General features: G+C 34.1%; 1 protein-coding gene, 6 non-coding genes and 1 pseudogene across 20 annotated transcripts; all 8 read right to left on the bottom strand.

Annotated features, from left to right (window-relative positions):
- Nucleotides 1-411: 411 nt before the first annotated feature.
- LOC18438136 (large ribosomal subunit protein uL22) lies at nucleotides 412-11,955 on the bottom strand. 14 transcript variants are annotated; one of them, XM_088868630.1, is made up of 8 exons: nucleotides 11,841-11,955; nucleotides 9,460-10,931; nucleotides 9,283-9,319; nucleotides 9,027-9,067; nucleotides 1,528-1,758; nucleotides 1,136-1,238; nucleotides 965-1,032; nucleotides 412-808 (listed from the first exon to the last, which is right to left on the bottom strand). In XM_088868630.1, exons 2-8 carry the CDS (start codon nucleotides 9,496-9,498, stop codon nucleotides 740-742), a joined length of 588 nt encoding a protein of 195 aa, XP_088724756.1. In that variant the 5' UTR covers nucleotides 9,499-10,931; nucleotides 11,841-11,955; the 3' UTR covers nucleotides 412-739. The 14 variants fall into 14 exon arrangements, with proteins under 14 accessions (XP_088724756.1, XP_011624911.1, XP_088724758.1 ...); XM_011626609.3 differs by having other exon boundaries at nucleotides 9,460-9,608; XM_088868632.1 differs by having other exon boundaries at nucleotides 9,496-9,608.
- Nucleotides 2,540-2,669, bottom strand: LOC148781577 (small nucleolar RNA snoR74). Its single transcript, XR_016058687.1, has one exon. It is a non-coding gene; the product is annotated as a small nucleolar RNA snoR74 (small nucleolar RNA).
- LOC148781576 (small nucleolar RNA snoR74) lies at nucleotides 3,787-3,913 on the bottom strand (annotated as a pseudogene).
- LOC148781575 (small nucleolar RNA snoR74) lies at nucleotides 4,936-5,070 on the bottom strand. The gene has a single exon (XR_016058695.1). It is a non-coding gene; the product is annotated as a small nucleolar RNA snoR74 (small nucleolar RNA).
- On the bottom strand, nucleotides 5,809-5,944 carry LOC148781574 (small nucleolar RNA snoR74). Its single transcript, XR_016058691.1, has one exon. It is a non-coding gene; the product is annotated as a small nucleolar RNA snoR74 (small nucleolar RNA).
- Nucleotides 6,669-6,803, bottom strand: LOC148781573 (small nucleolar RNA snoR74). The gene has a single exon (XR_016058684.1). It is a non-coding gene; the product is annotated as a small nucleolar RNA snoR74 (small nucleolar RNA).
- Nucleotides 7,500-7,634, bottom strand: LOC148781572 (small nucleolar RNA snoR74). The gene has a single exon (XR_016058712.1). It is a non-coding gene; the product is annotated as a small nucleolar RNA snoR74 (small nucleolar RNA).
- On the bottom strand, nucleotides 8,321-8,454 carry LOC148781571 (small nucleolar RNA snoR74). Its single transcript, XR_016058679.1, has one exon. It is a non-coding gene; the product is annotated as a small nucleolar RNA snoR74 (small nucleolar RNA).
- Nucleotides 11,956-25,000: the final 13,045 nt, after the last annotated feature.

Raw genomic sequence — 25,000 nt, 5'->3', positions numbered from 1 at the left:
TAAAACCTCGACTCTATATAAACTTTTTCCATTTTACGGTGAATGGATTATACCCATTGGGCAATACAAATGTTTACATAAACATTGTGAGCGAGATAATATCCACATAAGGGTATACTACTCTCCCTCTATCAACTGAATTGTTTCACTCTTTTCTTCACATCCAAAATAATCATGATTATCTAGGCTGGAGCTTCAAGCAAAGAGGCCAAATCACACAAAAACAGACCAAACACATAATTGTTTTTTTTTTAAAATACAATTTTGTACTTCAGCCGAAATGCCCGAATCAGACCGAAGTGGGCTGAAGCGGGATGCACTAGAGCTTTGCCTCAGACTAGGCCGAAAATCCAAAGATTTCGGCCTCTCTTCGGCCAAAGCGAAGCCGCCAACATTGGGTAAAGAGTAGTAGGTCATGAAACAATCACATTACTAACAAAAGTTCTAAAACACTTTCGTGGTAACTAATGCCTACAATGTAAGGACATTGGTGTCCACAACGGAAGACACTCAAGCCAAAACAATGACCCAAATATGATCTAAGGCTCAAACTAGCCAATTCAAGCAAGAAAAGATCTCTCCAAATTGGGTGACTAATTCTTGGTCCTTATACAACCACAAAATTCTTTACGAAATGTTGCAAAAACATGACCATTCAAATAGAAGGAAAAAAGATGTCAATCTCTCAGAGTAAATCTTCAAGTTGACGCGATACCAATCTCTCTTACTCTGCAAAGCTTTAAGATGAAGCCCCACTACGAAGAGCTTGAGATTTCTTCGTCCTCTTGAGCACCACTTCGGTTTCAGCCTGCAATCATCAATGCAACCCATCAAAACTTCAAAAAAAAAAGAAAAAAGAAAAAACACATAAAAAACACACACTCTCCAAATATTGCATACATATCCTATTTCTTAGAATCCATGTCATTAAGCTCGGTAGAAGCTGATTCAAAGGGATGATTACCTCTTTCTTAACAGGTGCCTCCTTTTCAGACAATATCAACTCAATATGACAGGGGGAGGACATGTAAGCTGTTCATCAAAAAGAATTCAACCTTGCTCAACACAACAATCCCACTCCGCACTGGAAGAAACAAGGAATTAAGGATATAAAATCAAAGGATAGGAAACTTACGGTTGATTCTTCCATGGGCACGGTAAGTTCGCCGCCTCTGCTTCTGAGCCTGATTCACCTGGATATGCGAAATGAATAGTGTATCCACATCCAAGCCCTTCACCTATAAAATTGAAATGCAAAAAAATCAATACAATATATAAGCTGAGAGATCAAAGCTTGAGTTTGTAACCAAGTAAAATCCAATAAAGACTATAAAACAAGCAAGCAAGCATGGATGCTGAAATTATTAGGAAAGATAAATAAGAAGCATGGTTAAGGAGAAGAAGGTAGAGAGGCCTGAATATGAGAGAGATGATGTGATGAAACAGAAGCTTGATTGCTAGCACGCATGTATTTGTGTTTGTGTGTGTGCATGTGTGTGTGTGAGAGAGAGAGAGAGGATTGCATACATCAGCATTGCTCTCAGCACTCTTGAGCAAGTTCAAGATGAACTTGGCAGACTTGACAGGCCACCGCCCTTGTCCATTTGGATGGCGGTTCTTTGCTTGAGCAGTGCGCCCAACACCTCCACAAAAGCGCCGGAAAGGGATGGCCTGCTTGTGGGCAAGAACATCCTCCAAATACCTCTTAGCCTTGGCCAATGGGAGCTTCCTGAGAGCAAATGCGGTTTCCCTGGTGTTCTGGAGAGAAACAAGTCACGCCATGAGTAAAAACCCTCATAAGTTGATCCTCATATCACACAAATTACCATAAGCTTCTTCCAATAAATTCAATTTCCAGTTTTTCTTTGAAAAAGTGCCACAAATACATGCCATTCATAAGACCTCTAGTGTATATATAAAAATACAAAATAAATAGATGTCAAAAAACAACAGAAACTATGGTAAAGATCTCTCCGGGGAAGACAATGAAACAAATTATGGAGCCTACATAAATAATCACAGTCAACTTTTGTATACATAAAATACACAATAAATAGATGTCAAAAAACAACAGAAACTATGGTAAAGATCTCTCCGGGGAAGAAAATGAAGCAAATTATGGAGCCTACATAATCACAGTCAACTTTATCGTTCAAGATTTTCCAGACTTACACTATTAAGATGATATCACACTATTGAACTTCTAGAATGTACATAAAATACAGCATATTATTTTATTTTCTTGAAGATTTTAAAATATAGCAGAAAACGTGGTAAAGATCTTTCCTAGGAGCACAGTGAAAAAAATCTGGAGCATACATAATTACAGCCAACTTTTTAACTTTAGAAATAAAGTTATCATTCAAGATTCTCCAAACCTGTTTACAGTAGACAATCTTTATCGAACTAAACTTGATTGATGACCATAGGAATATGGCGCACAATATCAGACCAGAACAATGTTTTGGAGCAGCAAACTTCAAGCATATTTTTAACAGTCTTTTTTAGATCAATTTTCAAGCATGCTGCTAATAATATGAAGTGTTGCACTATTTACTGAACCTTTTGCAATCAGCACAAATACAGAGGTTCACCCAATAATAATGCACTGAATTTCCCTTAGGCTTACGAGTGGCCGGGTCTTAAGAGAAACAGGTCCCTGCTTTTTCTCAGGTACAACAAAGAGAATGATATACTAATTTCTATCTTCAACTGAGTCAGCAGCAGAGCCATAAAATTTATACAACAATCTGACATCTGATTGGAGCAACAGCACACACTTTTTTCTAATGGGTCAAATGAGCAAAAAGGTAAACTTCACAAATTACTGACTTCTGTTTTGTCATTTCTTTTTCCCTTTTTAGGACAGAAAGAGAGAGAGAGAGATAAGCAATGCCATTATTTTTTGCTCCAAGTTTGACATTACAACATAACGCTACGGGAAGGATGCATTAGAATATGGTCATCTGGCCAAATTTTGGATCGAGAATGCGTTCTTTGGAAGTCTTTCTCAATCACAACCTTTAGAAAGGGCATTCAGAAGTAACATGATAGGATTTCAGACGTCTGAGGGCAGAGCAAATGGTGATGATAGAGTAGATCAAGACAATGCTCATCAATCAAAAATTTATTAGGGAGGAGGAGGGTCTGATCGAGAAGCGGAACAATACAGGTGGTTCTCCATTCCCTTAGTCCCCTATATGAAACTACAATAACATACAATAGCAAATACTACTTCGATCTTATGCATTTTGACAGAGAAAAAGGAGAATGGATTGAAAATCAAATTTCACAAAGCCTTCCTTAACTAAAATCAGGTATGGCCCCAACTTCAGTTTCAAAGTGATGTCCAGCTTCACAAGGAGTGAAAGAAGAATAAATGAATTTCAATGAAATATCCTAAGACTAAAAGAGCATCTTAAAATACAACACAAGAACAACCATCTTACATGATGTCACACAGAAGCATAGGATTGAAAACGACAATTAAGAGTTGCTAACCTCCAAATGTGCAGCAAGAATGCACCTCTTATAAGCTTGATTGATTAGCTAATCAATGGACCAAAGTTTATCAACAGTAATGGACTAATGGTGTAGCTGATTGAAAAGAAACTAAAAAGGAAATTGAGTCGGTGTGAACTTCATTGCACCACCTTTAGATAGGTTACAAGAAAAAGTTGGAAATAAATCAAAGTTTTTCTAAACTAGCGCAGGTAATCTTCTCCTTTTCCATCAGCTATAATGGACTAGCACTCAACCAGTTTCCATTGTAACAGTAGAGATTCGAAATGTCTTACCATTCAATGAATCTTTTGTTACCAGTGTGCGTACAAAGACTCGCCAAATAATAATGCAAGCAATTTCATGCGGCTTACTAGAGACCAGTTCATAAGAAAAACAGGTCCCTGCTTTTAGTTGGGTTCAGGGACAACTTAGAAAATCCCCAATTCATGGTAGGATCTTCAGTCAACTACAGTAACAGATCATAAACCAATCTAGACCTCATTTTGAAAGAAATCAGATATGAGAAACAGCAACACCAGTATCACTTTTGAACTCAAAATAACAATAATAATTTACTTGATTCATACTAAATAGTGCGCTTGGCACAGTAAAACAATATGAAGAAACGTACTTGCATTTTGGTCGCATGGATAACTTATACATTGAGCAACAAATTAATGGAGTGGGTAACATGACTGAGAAAAATTTCAATTCAAACCTCACTTTGAAACATTGGAACCAGTAAATCGAAGTCCCATTTGCTTATGGATTATAGCACCAACACTATGTATGAATCTCAAAAAATAATGACAAAATAAACCAGGGAAGATCCACGTTGAAATGGATCAAGTATCTAGATACATTAATAATATCAAAAACTAATCCATGTCTCGTTTGCATATGGATTAAAATACAATAAAATAGTTACATTAAACAAGGCATATCATGCAGGGTAAACAGTAGATTATAACCTTCCTGTGAGAGAAAACAATATTATATAACTAGCAGTGGAAGATTTGGAAAGTTGTGAAGATTATTAATCCAATCGGTTTTTATTAAGTCTTAGTATTGAAACTATAACTTTGGATAAACAATATCTTCAGTAAAATTCCATCAAAATATCAACCATTTAGCACTGTGTTATTGATACCCTTCTTCACAGTCCTATCCCACAAAGGTTTATCCCAAGGACCTGATTAAAAGAGTACCAAAAACATTTAAGGCCAAATCAAACATCTTTTGAAGAGCTATCAAATGTGTCTAATGATCAAATTTTGGATACAAGTGATGATAATATGTTTAATTATTCAAGTTGACAACAAAGTAGTGATGCGAAGTCAGTCACAGCCATAAATCTCAGTAGACAAGCATATATCTATGAACCAAGATCGAGCGATTCACATCAGAAAGACAAACTTATAATAGCAATTATAATGTCGCAACATTTATTGAACCTTTTTTCACAAGTATAGTTTACAAAGGTTCACCCAATAATAGTGCAAATAATTTCCCTGAAGTTTACAAGAGGCCATCTCAGAGGAGATAAGTACAGACCTCAGCTTTTTTCCCTCATGTTACGGAATCAGATATTAACTCACAAATGACATGCAAAGATACACAAGAACTACAAAATGATTTTTTGAAACATCCAACTAGATGATGCTTCAAGGAAATAGAAAGAATAATGGGTGAGCAAGAACGTTGCATTTAGAGTGTGGTGTGCACTTGCTACATAGGCCCAGACTCAAACAAAATTATCACTCTTCACATCCAACCAGAACAACAAACCATTTTCAACTAAAGTACATTTTTACTCCTTTTATTTTTTTAAAATGACACACAATTTGAATCTTGTCAAGTATATAACAATCGGAACCCCACAACAGCCCACAACAGCCACTTCCAACTTATCAATCCAATCAGTTTTTATTAAGTCATAGTATTGAAAGTACAATTTGGGATAAAAAAATATCTTTGATAATATTCCATGAAAATATCAATCATTTAGCACTGCATTATTGATACCCATGTTCACAGTCCTATCCCACAAAGGTTTATCCCAAGGACCTAATTAAAAGAGTACCAAAAACATTTAAGGGCAAATCAAACATCTTTTGAAAAGCCATCAAATGTGTCTAATGATTAAATTTTGGATACAAGTGTTGATAATATGTTTAATTATTCAAGTTGACAACAAAGTAATGATGCAAACTCAGACATAGCCATAAATCTCAATAGATAACCATATCTATGAACCGAGATCGAGTGATTCACATAAGAAAGACAAACTTGTATTAGCAATTATAATGTCACAAAAATTTATTGAACCTTTATTCACAAGTATAGTTTATAAAGGTTCACCCGATAATGGTGCAAATAATTTCCCTGAAGTTTACGAGAGGCCTGCTCAGAGGAGAAAAGTACAGACCTCTGCTTTTTTCCCTCAGGTTACACAATCAGATCTTAACTCACAAATGGCATGCAAAGATCCACAAGAACAACAAAATGATTTTCTGAAAGATCCAACTAGTTGATGCTTCAAGGAAACAGAAAGAAGAATGGATGAGCAAGAACGTTGCACTTAGAGTGTGGCGTGCACTTGCTACATAGTCCCAGACTCGAACAAAATTACCACTCTTCACATCCAACAAGAACAACAAACCATTTTCAACTAAAGTACATTTTTACTTCTTTTATTTTTTTAGAATGGCACACAATTTGAATCTAGTCAAGTATATAACAATCGGAAGCCCACAGCAGCCATTTCAAACTTATAAGTCCGATCGGTTTTTATTAAGTCTTAGTATTGAAATTATAATTTTGGATACAAAAATATCTTCGATAATATTCCATGAAAAAATCAATCATTTAGCACTGTGTTATTGATACCCATGTTCACAGTCCCATCCCGCAAAGGTTTATCCCAAGGATCTGATTAAAAGAGTACCAAAAACATTTAAGGCCAAATTAAACATCGTTTGAAGAGCTATCAAATGTGTCTAATGATTAAATTTTGGATACAAGTGATAATAATATGTTTATTCAAGTTGACAACAAAGTAGTGATGCAAACTCAGTCACAGCCATAAATCTCAGTAGATAACCATATCTATGAACCGAGATCGAGTGATTCACATCAGAAAGACAAACTTATATTAGCAATTATAATGTCGCCACATTTATTGAACCTTTATTCACAAGTATAGTTTACAAAGGTTCACCCAATAATGGTGCAAATAATTTCCCTGAAGTTTATGAAAGGCCTGCTCAGAGGAGAAAAGTACAAACCTCTGCTTTTTTCCCTCAGGTTACGCAATCAGATCTTAACTCACAAATGGCACGCAAAGATAAAAGAACAAAAAAATGATTTTTTGAAAGATCCAACTAGATGATGCTTCAAGGAAATAAAAAGAAGAATGGGTGAGCAAGAACATTGCACTTAGTCCTAGACTAAACAAAATTACCACTCTTCACATCCAACCAGAACAACAAACCATTTTCCAATAAAGTACATTTTTACTCCTTTTATTTTTTTAGAATGACACACAATTTGAATCTTGTCAAGTATATAACAATCGGAACCCCACAGCAGCCATTTCCAACTTATCAATCCAATCCGTTTTTATTAAGTCATAGTATTGAAATTACAATTTGGGATAAAAAAATATCTTTGATAATATTCCATGAAAATATCAATCATTTAGCACTGCGTTATTGATACCCCTGTTCACAATCCTATCCCACAAAGGTTTATCCCAAGGACCTAATTAAAAGAGTACCAAAAACATTTAAGGCCAAATCAAACATCTTTTGAAAAGCTATCAAATGTGTCTAATGATTAAATTTTGGATACAAGTGATGATAATATGTTTATTCAAGTTGACAACAAAGTAGTGATGCAAACTCAGTCACAGCCATAAATCTCAGTAGATAACCATATCTATGAACCGAGATCGAGTGATTCACATCAGAAAGACAAACTTATATTAGCAATTATAATGTCGCAACATTTATTGAACCTTTATTCACAAGTATAGTTTACAAAGGTTCACCCAATAATGGTGCAAATAATTTCCCTGAAGTTTACGAGAGGCTTGCTCAGAGGAGAAAAGTACAAACCTCTGCTTTTTTCCCTCAGGTTACGCAATCAGATCTTAACTCACAAATGGCATGCAAAGATAAAAGAACAACAAAATGATTTTTTGAAAGATCCAACTAGATGATGCTTCAAGGAAATAAAAAGAAGAATGGGTGAGCAAGAACATTGCACTTAGTGCTAGACTAAACAAAATTACCACTCTTCACATCCAACAAGAACAACAAACCATTTTCAACTAAAGTACATTTTTACTCCTTTTATTTTTTTAGAATGACACACAATTTGAATCTTGTCAAGTATATAACAATCGGAACCCCACAGCAGCCAATGCAATCCGTTTTTATTAAGTCATAGTATTGAAATTACAATTTGGGATAAAAAAATATCTTTGATAATATTCCATGAAAATATCAATCATTTAGCACTGCGTTATTGATACCCCAGTTCACAGTCCTATCCCACAAAGGTTTATCCCAAGGACCTAATTAAAAGAGTACCAAAAACATTTAAGGCCAAATCAAACATCTTTTGAAAAGCTATCAAATGTGTCTAATGATTAAATTTTGGATACAAGTGTTGATAATATGTTTAATTATTCAAGTTGACAACAAAGTAGTGATGCAAACTCAGTCACAACCACAAATCTCAGTAGATAACCATATCTATGAACCGTGATCGAGTTATCCACATCAAAGAGACAAACCTATATTAGTAATTATAATTTCGCAACATTTATTGAACCTTTATTCACAAGTATAGTTTACAAAGGTTCACCCAATAATGGTGCAATAATTTCCCTGAAGTTTACGAGAGGCCAGCTCAGAGGAGAAAAGAACAGACCTCTGCTTTTTTCCCTCAGGTTATGCAAACAGATCTTCAATCACAAATGGCATGCAAAGATACAAGAACAAAACAATTTTTTGAAACATCTAACTAGATGATGCTAAAAGGAAATAGAAAGAACAATGGCTGAGAAAAAATGTTGCACTTAGAGTGCGGTGTACACTTGCTACATAATCCCAGACTCAAACAAAATTAGCACTCTTCATATCCAACCAGAACAACGAATCATTTTCAGCTAAAGTCCTTTTTTACGTTTCTGTTTATTAAAATGCTACACAATTTCAATCCAGTCAAGTATACAACAATTGGAACCACACAGCAGCCATTTTCAGCTTTAATATATTCAATAATTCAGCCATAACAAATGCAACCTAAGTGATACAGAGAAATAATATACAAACAAACAACATAAGTAAAGCAAACTCATTATGGGCAATCAAGATAAACTACAAAAGAAAATAATATAAGAGCAAAAAACTCATCACAGTAGAGAGTTTGCTGCGACAAACACTGTTCGATCACAAACGTAGCTGGACATCACCAAATGAAAACTACAAGAACAAAATAGAATATTTAAATACCTTGAAGTGAACCCTCAAATCAGATCCTCTGGCCTTGCAAGCTGAAACAAGAGAGCAATGAACCACATCACAAAATAAATCATCTTCTTAAAACCCTAACTAGAAAATACATCACTAGTTTATGGAAAGACCGAAAATAAGAGCATGAGGGAGCAGATTAACAAATTCACAAACAATATAATCCCCAAGAAATTACAAAATGAAACTTTTATCATAGAACCTAGTGCAGAAATAATCTATAGATTTGGAGTGTTACATTTAGTTGGATTGTCCGGCTCCCTGGAATACTTCACCTGTTTGCATAGAAAAGGAGAAATGAATACACATTAGAGAGAGAAAGAAACTTTTATTGTTACTGTGTCTTCTCCAATACAGGTAGAGATAGAGAGACAGTCCATGACTGATCTAGCACAAATGGAGAGAGAGAGATTACCATGGCTGCTGATCGAAATGGAGAGAGAGAGATTACCATGACTGCTCCCAGAGGCCGAGGGTTATGAGCGCCTCAAAGCTGTGAATTTTTGTGAATCCAAAAACCCTAAAATTCTCTCTCTCTAATCGCAACGACAAAAGTAGGAAACCCTAAGGGCCCAACCAATTATATTCATGAACCCATAAGCATTATTCATTAAAAATAGAAAGGTAACAAAAAGAGCATGGTAGCTACAGCATTCATAATTGGAGCTAAGTAAAACTGAACAAACCCAAAAATAAAAAATAACAAAAGGTAAGTAAGATTATTCTCAATTCTACTAACATTCAGCATTTTATTCACAAACCCACATCATAGCTGTGTATCATAGAAAAATATATCAGATTTCATGAACCCACATCATAGCTGTATATCAAAGCAATTTCAAAAAGAAAAAAAGCAAAGCAATTTCAATAAATACTTGGAACAAATGAAACCATTGAGTGAAGAACAAATTCAGGAATGAAAACAAGCAAGCTAGTAAACAATAGCAACTAAACTTCACAGGTTTTCAGATAAGCATGAATTGTGACTAATGAGAATCATGAATTGTAACTAATGAGAATCAAAAGAGAACTATGGGAGAGAATCGACAATTGTGAACAAAGTACCACAATGAATTTTAGTAATCATTGGAAGCTCAAAGTACAATCCAGTAACCAAGTTCTACAACAACGAGAATGCAGAACTGTTAAGCATTTGACCACAATTCAAAGATCAGAATAAGAATTCGTTGACCACAATTCAACATGCTGAACTGTTTAGCATTTAGCACACAAAAGGTTCCCAAGGATGCAAAAAAAGACAATGTTGGAAATGTACATGGTCAACCAGAAATATAACCACCCTATACTATTGAACCATAAATAAAGCATAACAAAAGAGAGCATAATATTCTCAATAACTCAGCAATAATTTTCTAAAAGGCATTGAAATGGTTAATGGATAAATTGAATTGTCACCCAAACAACAGCCGAGCAATTTCTCAAATAAGGATGTGACATGGATTAGTTAAACAGAAATACAGAAAAAACGACAAACAACATTTTAATTAGCCATGAAGGGAAAGTTAATCACTTCGGAAATCAGTGTTCAATAAGAGCACTGAAACCAAATCCTCATTTATTATGAACCCGAAACCATGTTCCAATTTCCAAATTTGACTATGACCATTCCCAAAAACTAAAGTTTCTTGATAGAAGGCCTACAAAACTAAAACCAATAACACTCATTTGATGAGAATAGTCTCTGAAAAATAGCATATGGGTGTCAAATTTCTTCTCTCTCTTGGTGTCATAGCATGGACAATAGTCCCTGTGCTTGGTATCGCAGAACTCGAAGAAGTTGGGGATGGTGGTCTCATAGTCTGATAGGTTTGGGAGTGAAGGATCAGAGTGGTGGTGTTCAAAGCCTTACCCCATTACCAAAACAATCTGCAGTTGAATTGGAGAATGAGTTTAGGAGAAGAGAATATGGTTTTTTGTGGAGATTTGAACCAAGCAAGTAGGAGAGGAGGTAGAGGAGAGAGATACAGAAAAATATGAATTACCCAAGCTAATCAAAACTACTTTTTTGACGGACTACTCAAGCTAATCTGCAAATCCGAATCAAGTAAGTCTTTGTTTTTTCTAATCCTCTTTTTCAAATAAACTATCTTTGGAGTGGGTTCTCTAAATAATATTCGATTTGGAGCTCCAAAAGATTTAAATCTTTTGCATTTGTCCAAAATTGAGGGTTGAGCATTCTTGGAGCTCTAATTCAATTTTTTCAATTTTTTATGGGATTGTTTCCATAATAAAAACAATATAACAAATTTTAAGGTTTGCATGAATTAGGATGATGCTAACGTAGCAATCTCACAGTGAATCAAGCTAATCAAAATTACAGCAGTCTGGAATGAAGTATATTGATTCCAACAAGAACCCAAACTATCAAATGATTGTTCATCCATATTCTTATCATGCAGACAACCAACAAGCTCTCTAATATCTTATCATGCAGACAACCAACAAGCACTCTAATACGGATAGATTGTCAGGGAACTTGATGTCAAGCACTCAAAACAATCAGTTAACCCTGAATCTAGATTTACAACATAGAAAAATCACGAAATAAAGCTTTTGCATTGCCTTAGAACTCGATTTACAACATAGAAAACTATTAAACCAATTTAATACTACATTCAAACATAGGAAATTATACAAAAATAAGTAGATTAAACACTAGAAATGTTTTTATATGGTTTCCACCCAAAAAAACCCTGAGAACAATGTTGTTAACAGAGAAATCCGAAATCAGTAAGAAAAAAAGAAGAAAAAATGTAAAATCAACAGAGAACTCACTGATTGGAGGTACCTGTTGAGGTTGCAAGGCCGCGAATAGTACTGGGCGAGAGGCTGCCTTTACTGGGAAGAGAGAGCGAGAGAACTTTCGCAGTGGAGCTGCTGTTTTGCTGAGCGGCGAAGAGAGGGTGGGTGGGTGAGTGGCTGAGTAAACCTAGGGCTTTTATCGGGGGAAGTTTTGATATAAACTGCCCTTTTCTACGTTCCGACCTTTTCGTCGGAAATTTTTTTACATGATAAGTTCGGACCATGAACAATGATAGGTAAGTTCTTTATTTACCTTACCATTTTTTAATCGAATACAAAAAACTAACAATAATAGGTAAGTTCTAACTTTCAGAAAACTAATTATAAAAAAACACGCTCTTGGTGTTATATTGTGACCCTCGTATGGCCAATGGTTATGGTGCATCTAAGCAACCATTGAAAACCCTTCTACATGGTTGGTGATAATCCTTTAATTGACATCAATGGTGTACACCATGTTGTTCTCTCTTTCTCTTTCTCATATTTTGTGGCTCTTATTTCTGTACTTTTGTTATTATCCATCGATCTCTCTTATATTTCTTGTCTCTCTTTTTCTGTTCTTATCCTTTTCAATTTAAAATGAAAGTTTTTAGGTGTTGTGATTGTGATAGACAATCAATTAGAAGAAAAAAATTCCTAACTTGATCAATCAAATAAAAGGCCATGGATATCTCGTTCATACATATATTCTCTTTGTTTCATGAGTCCCTAGTGAGTTATATACAAAGTTAGAAAATATTAAATCTTTGATGATTCCATCGTACATGATGGAGTTGCGAAAACTTCTGGATAGTTATCCTCCACCTAAACTGAATTCTTTCTGGTTAAATAATCTCTTTCTAGTTGCTCTGGAACAATTAGGAGACTCTCCGGAGATACTAAACCACCCATCTTTTTCCTGATATATAAAAAAACAACTTCACTATTAAATGATTCGTCTTTTTTCTGATTAATCTTTTTCTTCTGATTAATTTCTCTACCTTTTAAGTTTTTCCATTTTGGCTTGGCGGGTGAAGTTGATTCCATGAGAGGGAAAAGTATGAATGTTCAACCTCCACACAAACTAATGAGTCATTACCCATTGCATTATACCAAAGCTTTATATGCAATGCTATGGGACACGCTCAAGTCCACTCGAAGTCCATGACAAAATGTCATATCGAGTATAGAGTCAGAGTATGTAGCTTCTTGTCTTACAACAAAAGAAGCCATCTAGTTAACAAAAGAAGCCATCTAGTTAAAGAAATCCTTTATTAGCTCAAGTTTGATCCAGTAAGGTATTTGTATATGAGGATCTTTTATAATAATGAGGCAGTGATTTGCATGACTAAGAAGCTAGGGTTTCATAGGAAACCTAAGCATAACATGGCAGACTATTATCACACTCGCAACGAGATCTGAGCACGAGAGATTAGCAAATCATTGACTAAAGAATTAGTGATAAATATATTTGCCAAATATGTACATGGGATGGGCTTGAGAGATAATGAGATGACGTGATTATAGGAGGGCCTTCCAAGGGATGTTAGGGATTTGCGGTGTTTAAGACCATGAGAGCATATAAACATAAAAAATATAGTGAATTGTGCATTTCAATGGGAATGTATGTTGATTGACTAACTTAAGGTTAGCAGTCCATGGCCATGGTCATATGTCCAAAACCTTTTTTCCCCTAGGCATATGCACTATCATTGAAAGTTGAAGGTCATCCATTGCTGAGGTCAAAGAGATGCTTGACAACGATTTGTAACCCAAGAGAGCTTCATGGTATTCGGTGTGTGGTTGTAGGCCAATGAGAGTAAGGCTAAAAATTCTCAAAAAAAATTTGCACGAAATATACCCACGACAACTACCTTCTGGGAAACAACCATGTAGAGGGATACGTGTACATATGCATAGAGAGAGTCTCCATTGCACTATGTTGACACGTGCATCTGACTTGTTCTTAAGGAGAATTTGTAATTCACATACTAGAATTGCGGTTCTACTATTTATTAGTCAGCTTTAATAGGTCAGTCATGAGTCATTGAACATGAATGTGGGTCATGGGTTCTGTTGTTTAGTTTAAGAAGATAGTTGTAGAATAGGCTCGGAGTGCCTGATAGTTACTTTTCTTTACCCATTGGCACTCAATCCTAGATGTATTTCTAAGTGTGTGTTTTTTTTTTTTTAGAACTTTAAAAATATTGTTTTCAACTTTAATTATGCTTATATGAGTTTTTAGAATTTTTTAATTTGTGAAAAATTATATTCTGCTATAGACACCCAAAGAGAGCAAAATTGATATTTTATAATCTAGTAGGGGCATGTTTTAAGTGTGATCCATGTACGGGGGCCAAGAACCCAGCTCCTACATGTGAGTAGGCCGCATAGGGATGGGATGTGGAGCCCATAAGGGCCACACCACATAGAGGTGGGATGTGGGGACTACGAGGGCCACACACCCCACGTAAGGTTGAAAGCTCCTGATTAAATTTTAAATATCATTTATTCATCATTTATTTTAAAATTCCTAATTGTATTAAGATTTATGTTTGGATTAAGATTCGTACTTGGACTAGGACTCTTATGTAGATCATAATTCAAATGGAAATAAAAGTCGCAATTGTATTAGAAATCATATTTCGATTATGATTCCTACTTGGACTAGGACTCCTACTTAGATCAAAATTCTAGTTTAAATAGAATTTGTAATTGTATTAGGAGTCCTATATGGATTAGGATTTTTAATTGGGCCAGGGCTCCTATTTAGAAGCCTATCTTATCCTAATTTGACTAAAAGTAGACATAGATCAAAATTTTAGGGAATAAGGTTCCTAAGATACCTCATTGAATTGTGATAGCTGGTTTTTTAGATGGATGGCTCATATTTGTTTTCTCTCTCACCGCACAAATTGTCAAGAATTTCTATTGAGTAAAATTAAATTCTAATTAAAATAGCCATACCCTAGAAAAACTATAAATAAGGGATTCACCACTTATTCCATTCATTTTATTTAGTGGCTCATAGTGGTATGCCTTAAGAGCTTTCAAAAAAACCCTAGAGCCAGCTTATGCTCTCAAATCCCAATTCTCTAGAGGGTATTGCCTAGGGAAATTCAGCAATGCCATAGGGTTAAGTGTGCCATAGGTGTGGTAATTGGATGGGAGATAAACTAAGTCCTAAGAGTATGACACTAGGCAAAGTTTAGTAAGTCTTCCCAACCTAATTTATTCATTTTTAGATTAGAAGTTCTTACTTTATATTTATTTATAGCATCCTATTTGCATTAGAAATATTTGAAGTTTTGAATTCAATCATTGAATAAAGTTTTATTTTGGCACTAAAAGTTACATATCTTAATTGTAGTATATTTATTTTTTCTATTTCTACATTATATTGCAGCAATTGTAAGTCAAACATTTTACCAAGTGTATGGTTTCTTTGAGGTTGCAACTTTAAACAATCCAATTAAGGCGTACCCCAAAATTTTATCATAACATGTAATTTTGGTGTGAAAAATTCTTAGGATTATCTGAAAATCTATTTTCATATCCTATTATAAAATTTTAAACTCTAAAAATAGTTAAAATCAAGTAGATCTTTAAACATATGGAAATCTTGAAAATAGACGGTCTAGATAATGTGTTGCAAGATACACTATTTCTGATACTCAAATTTTTTTTATTTTTTTTATATCTATACATCTCAATGTTGAAGTGATCAATGAGAGAGTTTTTCAACATTAAAACAACCTTTTCTGATAAATTTTTTATGTGCATTTGTAATCCTACATTTTAAAGTTGCAACCTTATAAACTTTTTCCTTTTACAAATGGATCTTTATAGAAACCCCAAATAGTTCTAACTCCTACAATAGAATCTAACTAAAATGCAAACCCATTAAAAATGCCTTGAACTGGTTTTCCTTGTTCAATTTGCATGTAAAACTAAATCTTTGAAATTTCAAAAATTTGCATGGTACTCAAATCTTGCTTGCCTTCCCAAGGCTCCTAATAATTAGTTGTATTTACCATGATACTAAGAGACCACAAATATTAACTCCTCAAGCATAGGACACAGACTTTGCGAAGAAAACAGTTACCATATTGTGGTATCCATTTCTACCACCGATTCCCCCAATTAACACCTTCAAAATGTAACTCCTCAATTTATTGAAAAAATGGGTAGGGCCATGTCATTCTCATTGAATTACCCAAAAAAAAAAAATAGATGTATTGAATTACTCAAATAAATATATATACATATATATATATATATATATATGGATGTGCAGTGAGAGAAAATAATAGAAAGGAGGATCTAGGAGAGAGAGTCGAATTATGATTGGGGAGAATTTTAGGAAAAGCAAGAGGGGGCAATCACATTAGAGAGAGAGAGAGTTATTTTTGGTTTGTTTTTTCAAGAGTGGTGCGGTTTGTATAGAGCCGACATTCAAAGTATCGAGAGATGTGGTTTCAATACTATTGTGAGAGCTTTAAAATATACTTTCATCTTTAATTATAAAATTTAGAGCTTCAACAATACTGTAGATCGAGCAGATCTATAAAAACTTCAAAATCTTGAATTGATGGTCCAAAAATGCGTTACAAGTTTCACTATTTCCAAAGCTTGAAATCCATTTTTTTTATCATGTTCATGCATCTTGATGTCGAGATGATCAATTTGAGGATATTTGAGCATCAAAACAACATCTTCTAGTGAAATTTTTTGAGGTGGGCTCTAATTTGATTGTTCAGAGCCTCAGCTCTATATAAAGTTTTTCCTTTTTTTATTTGTGTTTAAGAGGGAGAGGCTTATGTGTAATAGATTTGGATATTTTTTGTAAAGAGTTTATTTTTATCAAAAAATGAGTTTTTTCTCATTTTGGGATTGATTTACAACCATATCGTTTTTTTTCATAGTTGTTGAATTTTACTTGCTTCAAGATTGAAAGAAAGATTTAATTTCTAGGCTCCTTTCATATCATAAATTATATGTGCTAATCTTGCCCAATATTGACACTTCAGGGTCGAACGTGGAACTTGGGGTAATTTTGGCAATAAAAGAGAGCTGATGACAATGGGACCTTGCCATAAAATTGGAAAATTTTGAGATCGTTTTTAAATTTAAAAAAAAGGGATCCATGTGATGATTTGATTTAAATTTTCTTGTTAGCATATTGCTTTTCTCTTTTTTATTTTATATCCAAAATTGCCACCACTTCGAATCTAAAGTGATTAAATTATTTTATTACTTTAGATGCCAAAGACCTGAAGTTGCCCCCTTTTGCTACAGATCCGAAACCACAAGATTTCGAATATTGAAGATCCAAAATTACTTATAACTTGGGAACTTGAAGATCCGAAGTCATGCCTTATAAATATGAATTCTGATATTCAAGATCTGATGTTATAGGTTACTTCAAATCTTGAAAATCTGAAGAAGTGACAAAATGGAGAGGGAAAAAAAAGCCGTCAAAAGTTGGTATTAGGGACTTCCAATCTTCAAGATTCAAAATCATGAAATCATTTTGTGGATATCCGAAGGAATTGTAGATTAGGAATTAAGAAAAGTGAGGAAAAATGGCTATATGGATGGAAAACCTTTGTTTCTTTTTAACTCTAATTCAACCTTGAACTACTATAACTTTACAATTTTAGTAGTAGGGCTCTTAAGCATGACGAGGTGAGCTACACATAAGATTTTCATTTTTTTTTTTTCTACTTAACCATATGTAAGTGGCTTGACCCCTGAAGGTTGAATTATACTTAAGGTTTTTTTTTCTTTTTTTGTTTTTTTTTTTTTGAGAAACTTACGTGCATATTTCCAAATTTCATTATTATTTACTAATTAATCAAAAGTTTTATGTTATTTATTTTGAAATCACCAAATTAACCATATTTCTAATCTTCAATATCCGAAATTTATTTTGTGGAAGTTCGTAAAATTTCGGATCAAATTTTCAGATCTTGAAAATCTGAAATTTAAAAAGCCTGGAATTATCAAAAGTTCAAGTTTTGGAAGTCTAATTTTTCTGATATTTGAAATCCGAAGTTTTTGATCTTCATATTTTAAATTCGAAATCCCACGACACACTAGAAAAGGGTTTGTCACGCCCAGGGAGCTAGAAAAACTTTCCAATTTTTAAAATCCAAAAATCTCCATAGGAAATTTGGATATTGAAGATCGGACATTTTTGGCAAAAAAAAATATATATAAAATTAAAAACATAAAATATTTTCTTCAAATTACAATGTTTAGTTGATATGTGAGTTGAACACATTTTTTGTCTATGATCGAATTATGTAAAGCCGTTTCTTACTTCAAAACAAAACTTTATAAGTTTCGTTTTAAAGTCAATTAGAATAAAACTTAAAGTTTCGTTTATAATAGGGAGGAGGGGTTTTTTTATATGAGTAAATTATGCATGTATGGGTGTGGTTTGCACAAGGTTGCAACATTAAATTATCAAAGTAAGGTCCTCCTCCAAAATTTATCTGTACTTTTGGTATAAAAAATTCTAAGGATAATTGAGAATATATTTTCATCTCTGATTATAAGGTTTTAAGCTTCAAAAATGGTTTAAATCAAGTAGATCTATAAACAAATAAAAATCTAAAAAATAAACAGCCAGATAATATGTTACAAGATGTACTATTTTTCAGCACTTAAATTGTTTTTTTCTTTTCTATTCTCATATCCATTCAACTCAATGTTATGATGATCAATTAGAGGGTTTACCAATATCAAAACAGCCTTTCCCGACGAAATTTTAAGGTGCACTTTAATTCTACAGTTTAAGGTTGCAACCTTATATAAATTTTTATTATTATAAAAATATATTTTATATTATAAAACTATCTATTTTTGGTACAATGAGGTCACAATTATTCTTAGTTATTGGATGTCAAATCCCACATATCAAACGTGTCATAATAATTGAGGAATTGATAATCTCGACCTTGACATTTACAAAATACAAAAGGAAGATTTTAAGGCCTAACATATATTGTAAAACCTGATATGGACTATCTAGTTTCAAGTGCTTATATATCTACTATTTTTGAAGCTCCAAATATCACGATCAAGGTGAAAATAAACTTTCATACCAACATAGAGGTTTCCAATGCAAAAATATGCATTTTCAATGTGTTTTTGGGATGAGGATTTATGTTGGTAGGTGGCTAGATTGGGAGCCCTGCCTAAATCAAAACACGAAATATGGAAATTTCAATGATATAACACCATTAATATGACAAACGAAGTTTTAAAAAGATTTTTTAAAATAAAAAGTTTCAGAAAATAAATGAATCTATGACTTGACTAAACAATATTTGTTCAAAAAAGAAAAAAAGTTAACATAAGGTATTGAACTTATACTTTAGAAGAAGTTGCATATTAAAAACCCACTGGAAAAGTTATTTTGATACTACAAAACCTTCAATTAATTACCTCTGAGTCTTTATAGATCTACGTGGTTATGATTTTCAAGTGTTTATAGATTTACATGGTTATGCCTTTTTGAGAGCTTTAATTTTATGATTATAGGTAAAAGATAAAACTCCTACCCCACAAAAATTTATGTTACCAAAACTACATCTTTTTGCACAGGTTGAAGTAAGCATTGCTTTTGATTGGCGCCTTGTACAAACCACAACTTAAAAATATCTACCATCATGTCATTTTACTCTCTCTCTAGGTTTTACATTGAAGTCTCTAGTAAAAAAAGAAAAAAAAAAGATTTTTCTTACTAAAATGTTGACTTTGTTGGGCCAAATATATGAGGATCAACCTGAAAAAACAAAAGGATTTTCATGATAAAAATTCTCGACTTTCACGTATAGCATATGTGAAAATATTTTCATGCAAGTATTATCACATGAAAGAACTCTCTTATGTGATTGGATATATGAGTTTTTTTAACGCCAGTTGGTTCCAACACATTTTTTCACACCAATTGCCATTCAATTGGTTTTAAAAATTTCGTATATCAGTTCCTTCATGTGAAAATACTTTTAGAAAAACATTTTCACACATACTAAACGTGTTATTTCACCAGCCTTATCGAAGTGCAAATCTTACAAAGAGAAAAGAAAAGGAATGTGATTAGATATGTGAGTTTTTTTTAATATCAATTGGTTCCAACACATTGTTTCACATCAATTGCCATCCAATTGGTTTGAAAAAACTTCTATATATATATATCAATTCTTTCATGTGAAAATACTTTTACAAAAATATTTTCACGTGTACTAAACGTGTTACATTAGCACCAGCCTTATCAACGTGCAAATCTTACAAAAAGAAAAGAAAAGGAATATGATTAGATGTGTGAGTTTTTTAACACCAGTTGGTTCAAACACATTTTTCACACCAATTGCCATCTAATTGGTTTGAAAAAACTCCTATATAAATTATTTCATGTGAAATACTTTCATAAAAATATTTTCACGCGTACTAAACATGTCATTTCACGAGCCTTATCAAAGTGCAAATCTTACAAGAACAAAAGAAAAGGAACGAGGATTGTATACTATGAGACCATTTATCTTTGCTATATGAAGCTTACAATTATTTTGTAGCCATTAGATGTTGAAAGGATGGCTTGGGAAGTGTTACAAAGTTTGAATAATTTTTTTTAAAAAAATTTATATCTAGTTAATGACACTCAAAACCACATAATTTGAAATCTAGCATACGAAACAGTGATTATGACCTCTTTATAAAAATAAGGGTGTGGTTTGTATACAGCCAAGGCTCTAAACAATCAAAGTAGAGCCCACTTTCAAATAGTGTTGAGAAATATGGTTTCAATACTGAAAATTTACATGACAACCTTAAAATATATTTTCATCTCTAATTATAAAATGTAAAGCTTCAAAACTAGTGTAGATCGAGCAAATCTATAAAAACTTGAAAATCTTGAAAATTGGCGGTCCAATAATGTATTACAAAATGTACTGTTTTTCAAAACTTGAAATCTATTTTTTTTAATGTCCATGCATCTTGATGTCAAGATGATCAATTTAAGGATATTTGGGCATCAAAACAACCTAAATTTTTGAGGTAGGCTCTGATTTGATTGTTTAGAGCCTTCTGCATAAACTTTTTTCCAAAAATAAATGGGCAATTTATAAACGTTTTAAAAGGAATTGATCTCAGCCATCATTTAGATTCCCTACAGTACGCTACTCATTCCTGGTCAGCCATGAGCTGCCCCGGCTGACCACAATGACGTGAGTATCAATCTTCAATCAATCTGTAGCCTTCCATTTTTGAAATTGGACGGCGGGGAATGTGATGACACTTGGTAGGAAACCGTGTTATTTTTTTTTTGTACATAACTTCACACGTGCTTAAGGAAAAGCAGTGAGCGACCTTCATTTCGATCAACATCGATGGTAATCTTTGAGGCGCTCATAACCCTCCCTCTACCTCTGGAAAAGCAGTGAGAAACCTTCATTTCCATCAGCAACGATGGTAATCTCTCTCTCCATATGCGCCAGATCAGTCATGGAGAGTCTCTCTATCTATATTGGAGAAAACACAGTAACAATAAAAGTCTCTTTCTCTTGTATTCATTTCTCCTTTTCTCTGTAAACAGGTGAACTATTCCAGGGAGCCGGACAATCCAACTAAATGCAAGCGCTCCAAATATATAGATTATTTCTACACTGGGTTATATGATAAAAGTTTCATTTTGTAATTTCTCGGGGATTATATTGTTTGTGAATTTGTTAGTCTGCTCCTTCATACTCTTATTTTCGGTCTTTCCATAAACTAGTGATGTATTTTCTAGTTAGGGTTTTAAGAAGATGATTTATTTTGTGATGTGGTTCATTGTGGTCGAACAGTGTAGTCGCAACAAACTCTCTACTTTGATGAGTTTTTTGCTCTTTTTTTTTTTTATGTTTTTTATTTTATCTTGATTGCCCATAATGAGTTTGCTTTACTCATGTTGTTTGTTTGTGTATTCTTGCTCTGTATCAGTTAGGTTGCATTTGTTATGGCTGAATTCTTGAATATATTAAAAAACTTAAAATTAATACGATATCTTACTAATAAAAAACTTAAAATTAATATACCTCTTTAGCCTCCCCCAATACCTTAAAATGTCCTTCAATGTAATCAAGAAGCTTTATAGTTTGTTAAACGAAATTTTCTGCAACTTCTCTCTCGTTTTTGAGTTGAGCCTCATAAATTAGCTAAAAGTTATATAGAGAGAGGCCTGAAAGGTTTTGCATCACCAAAAAAAATAAAAAAATAAAATCTTATCACAATATAAATACGTTATTCCAAAGTCATGTCATGATTTCAAATCAAAAGTCAAAGGCACAAAAAAAGGTTTTGCAAGGTCATATGCCCTGTATATTTATAAATTTAAACTATATTTTAGCGGGATTGCTATTTGCACCATATTTTGCTAAAGTAGAAAATGTAGGTGTAGAGAATAAAAATAATAGTCAAAATCATTAATCCTCAAAATTACTTTTAAATTGGACGATCCACCCCAACGATCCAGGTTTTGAAACATTGGTTACTACTATTTGTGTCACTATTAAACTCATGATTTATTGCACCATATCCATATACGTTAATCTTATGACAATATATTATCTAACCATTATAATAATGATATTGTTATATAATTATAATATTTTTATGTAGCCTTATTACTATTTATTATTAATATTTAAAATATTTATTATTGAATATTTATCATAACAGTAATGAATTAATATTCACTCAAATATTAATTATAACTAATATTATTCTGAGTGGGATATATTTTGTTGGTCATATTGTACTTATCATTTAATATTTTCATTTAAGAACTATATCCTTAGTAAAAATGAATATATATTACAATATATTGATTTTGACTTCGTATTTTAAAGAGAAAATAACATATATATCCGTTATATTTAGTGTTCTTATATAATTACTGCGAAGTTTCTGTTATCACATGTATATGCGCTTTTTTCAACTTCATGGCTATTAAAAAAGGCGGAACTGCCCTTTTCGATTTTTGAAAAATAGAAAACTATCATTCTATTTTTTGAAAAACAAACTTAATTGAAAAAAGAAACAAATTTTTGATTTTTTAAAAATCGAAGTTTTTGTGTTTGGTTTTTCAAAAACCGAAAATTGAATCTTTTCGATTATTCAAAGACCGAAAACTATCTTTCATTTTCTAGTAACTTACTGAAAAATTTGCTGAAAAGAGACAAATTTTTTATTTGTGAAAAACCAAAAATACGACAGTTTCGATTTTTCAAAAAATAAAAAATTGGATCAATTTTTTAAAAACGGAAAACTATCTTTCATTTTCCAGTAATTTACTGGAGAGTTTACTAGAAAAGGTGGCTAGGAATGTTCTCTCATTTTTTTCCGCCTCTTACTTTTGCATCGATATTACTGTGGAAGGAGCTAGAGATGGTCAAAAGGTTGAACCTCTGGCTTGTCCTCTAGAGGTTGAAGAATGACACCTTGTTCAAAGGAAAGGTTTTAAGGTTCCTCGTCGCAAGAATGATCACTCCAGTAGAGAGTAGGGAGAGACCCTGCAACTAGATCCATGCTAAGCGCAGGTGGTGGGCCATGTGGATCAATCATTGGTAGTTTCCATAAACCCTTTAACTCCCTTGAAATTTAAAAAGATTTAAAAATCGGGAAAGGTTCCTTGAGTTCTTCTTAGGGCAATTTCTCTTTAAAAAGAAAGGGTTGTAGGTATTTTGAAAGATGGTATGGATAATTCCTTTTCGAGCCATTGGTCTCTTTCCAAGAAGGTCCAACTGTCTTTTTTTTTTTTTTTTGCAAGGGAGGGGGTAATTTAGTGGGGAAGACGAGCCACTACCCGTTTTCTAAATTGTTAGTATTCTTTTTGTAAGGCGTTAGGTGAAAATAGAAGTCTAGACCTTAGTTGGGGCACAAGTAATGCTACCACCATGACCCCCAACCTGATTTGCCCATAGGAAAAGTACAAGATAACAGGGGATCTCTTGAAACTAAGAAAGTGTACTGGGGGAGGTTGAGTTTAAAAGCCTGTGAATAAAAGGTTGGAGAACTCTTTTAATAAGAGCAAAAAGCGGATGATGCATCAAGATTTCCTTGAGAGAGAAAACTACCTTTCTCTTTACAGGTGCCTAGGTCTTTTTATGCCAAATTTTTGTGGGTATTTTGCTCCTTCCTCCCCACTATGAGGCGTGAAAGACTTGTTTCCTTTAGAGTTGCCGCTTGTCACCTGTCATCGGGACATTTGACTAGTTGGGTCCCTCCTGAAGAGTAAGGGCTTCCAGTTGTTGTTCTCGACGGGGTTCAGTTTGATGTAGAGGTGGCCATGGAGCAAGAGGTGAAGGTGACACCACCCTTGGCGATGTCCCTACTCGTTATTGATGTTTTTAGTGATTGACCATTGCTGCCTACTATGACTAAAACAGAACTTCCTATGGCACAAGGCATGACAATGACTTCCTATTTTGCCCCCATTGTCGGTTCGCTCTTGGTTGATCAACATCATCTTTTATTTTTTGCACCGCATTCTATGGCATCCGGGTTATTCAACCCGTTCATCCGAGTAGGGGATTTTCTTATCCCCACACTCGTGACCGTCCCGGGGAAGCGTGCTTCTCAAGCCTCGTTCCCTACACTCCTCTTAAGTCAGGACTCATAGTCCGGCTCTCAGGTTTTTTCCTGGATTGGTGTGAGAAGGGACTTGAAGGTCCCTAACTCCCCACTTTCTAGTCCTGGTGGACCCTCCATCAAGGCCCTTCGCATTGGTAGCACTTCTGCTATCACCCACAACACGCACCTTGCTACTGGTAAGTTCCTTGCCAGTCATATTGCTGAGGTATGTCGAAAGGCTGCACTGTCCGCTTCCGCAAAAGGCAAGCAGGTTGCCATTGCTCCGCAAGGCCACCCCCCATACTCCTTCACCACCCTGAACCTCTATGCCTAGAGGCTCGACACACCGAGGAGGAGATCATGGAGCCTCCACATCTCACACACACTTAAAGGCTCGTGGTCTGCCCACTCGAGCCACACTTCGAGGCAACTTTCATGCTGCCTTGAGCTCACATCCCAGGTTAGGCCTTCTTGGGCGGAGCCTTGCGCGCGTCATGCATCTGCATCCCATAGCTCGGGGCAGCGCCAGT

This window comes from Amborella trichopoda, chromosome 6 (genome assembly GCF_054954075.1).
Source record: "Amborella trichopoda isolate Santa Cruz 75 chromosome 6, AtrichopodaSantaCruz75HAP2 v2.0, whole genome shotgun sequence".
Taxonomy (NCBI): domain Eukaryota; kingdom Viridiplantae; phylum Streptophyta; class Magnoliopsida; order Amborellales; family Amborellaceae; genus Amborella; species Amborella trichopoda.
This window is presented reverse-complemented; position numbering and strand designations above follow the sequence as displayed.

Excerpts from the sequence above, each read along its gene's own strand:
- LOC18438136 (XM_088868630.1), bottom strand. The coding sequence starts at position 9,498 with ATGGTAATCTCTCTCTCTCCATTTCGATCAGCAGCCATG. Across the intron at positions 9,068-9,282 it reads GCCGGACAATCCAACTAAAT|CTTGCAAGGCCAGAGGATCT; the intron begins GTAACACTCCAA and ends CTCTTGTTTCAG. Across the intron at positions 1,759-9,026 it reads ATTTGAGGGTTCACTTCAAG|AACACCAGGGAAACCGCATT; the intron begins GTATTTAAATAT and ends GTTTCTCTCCAG.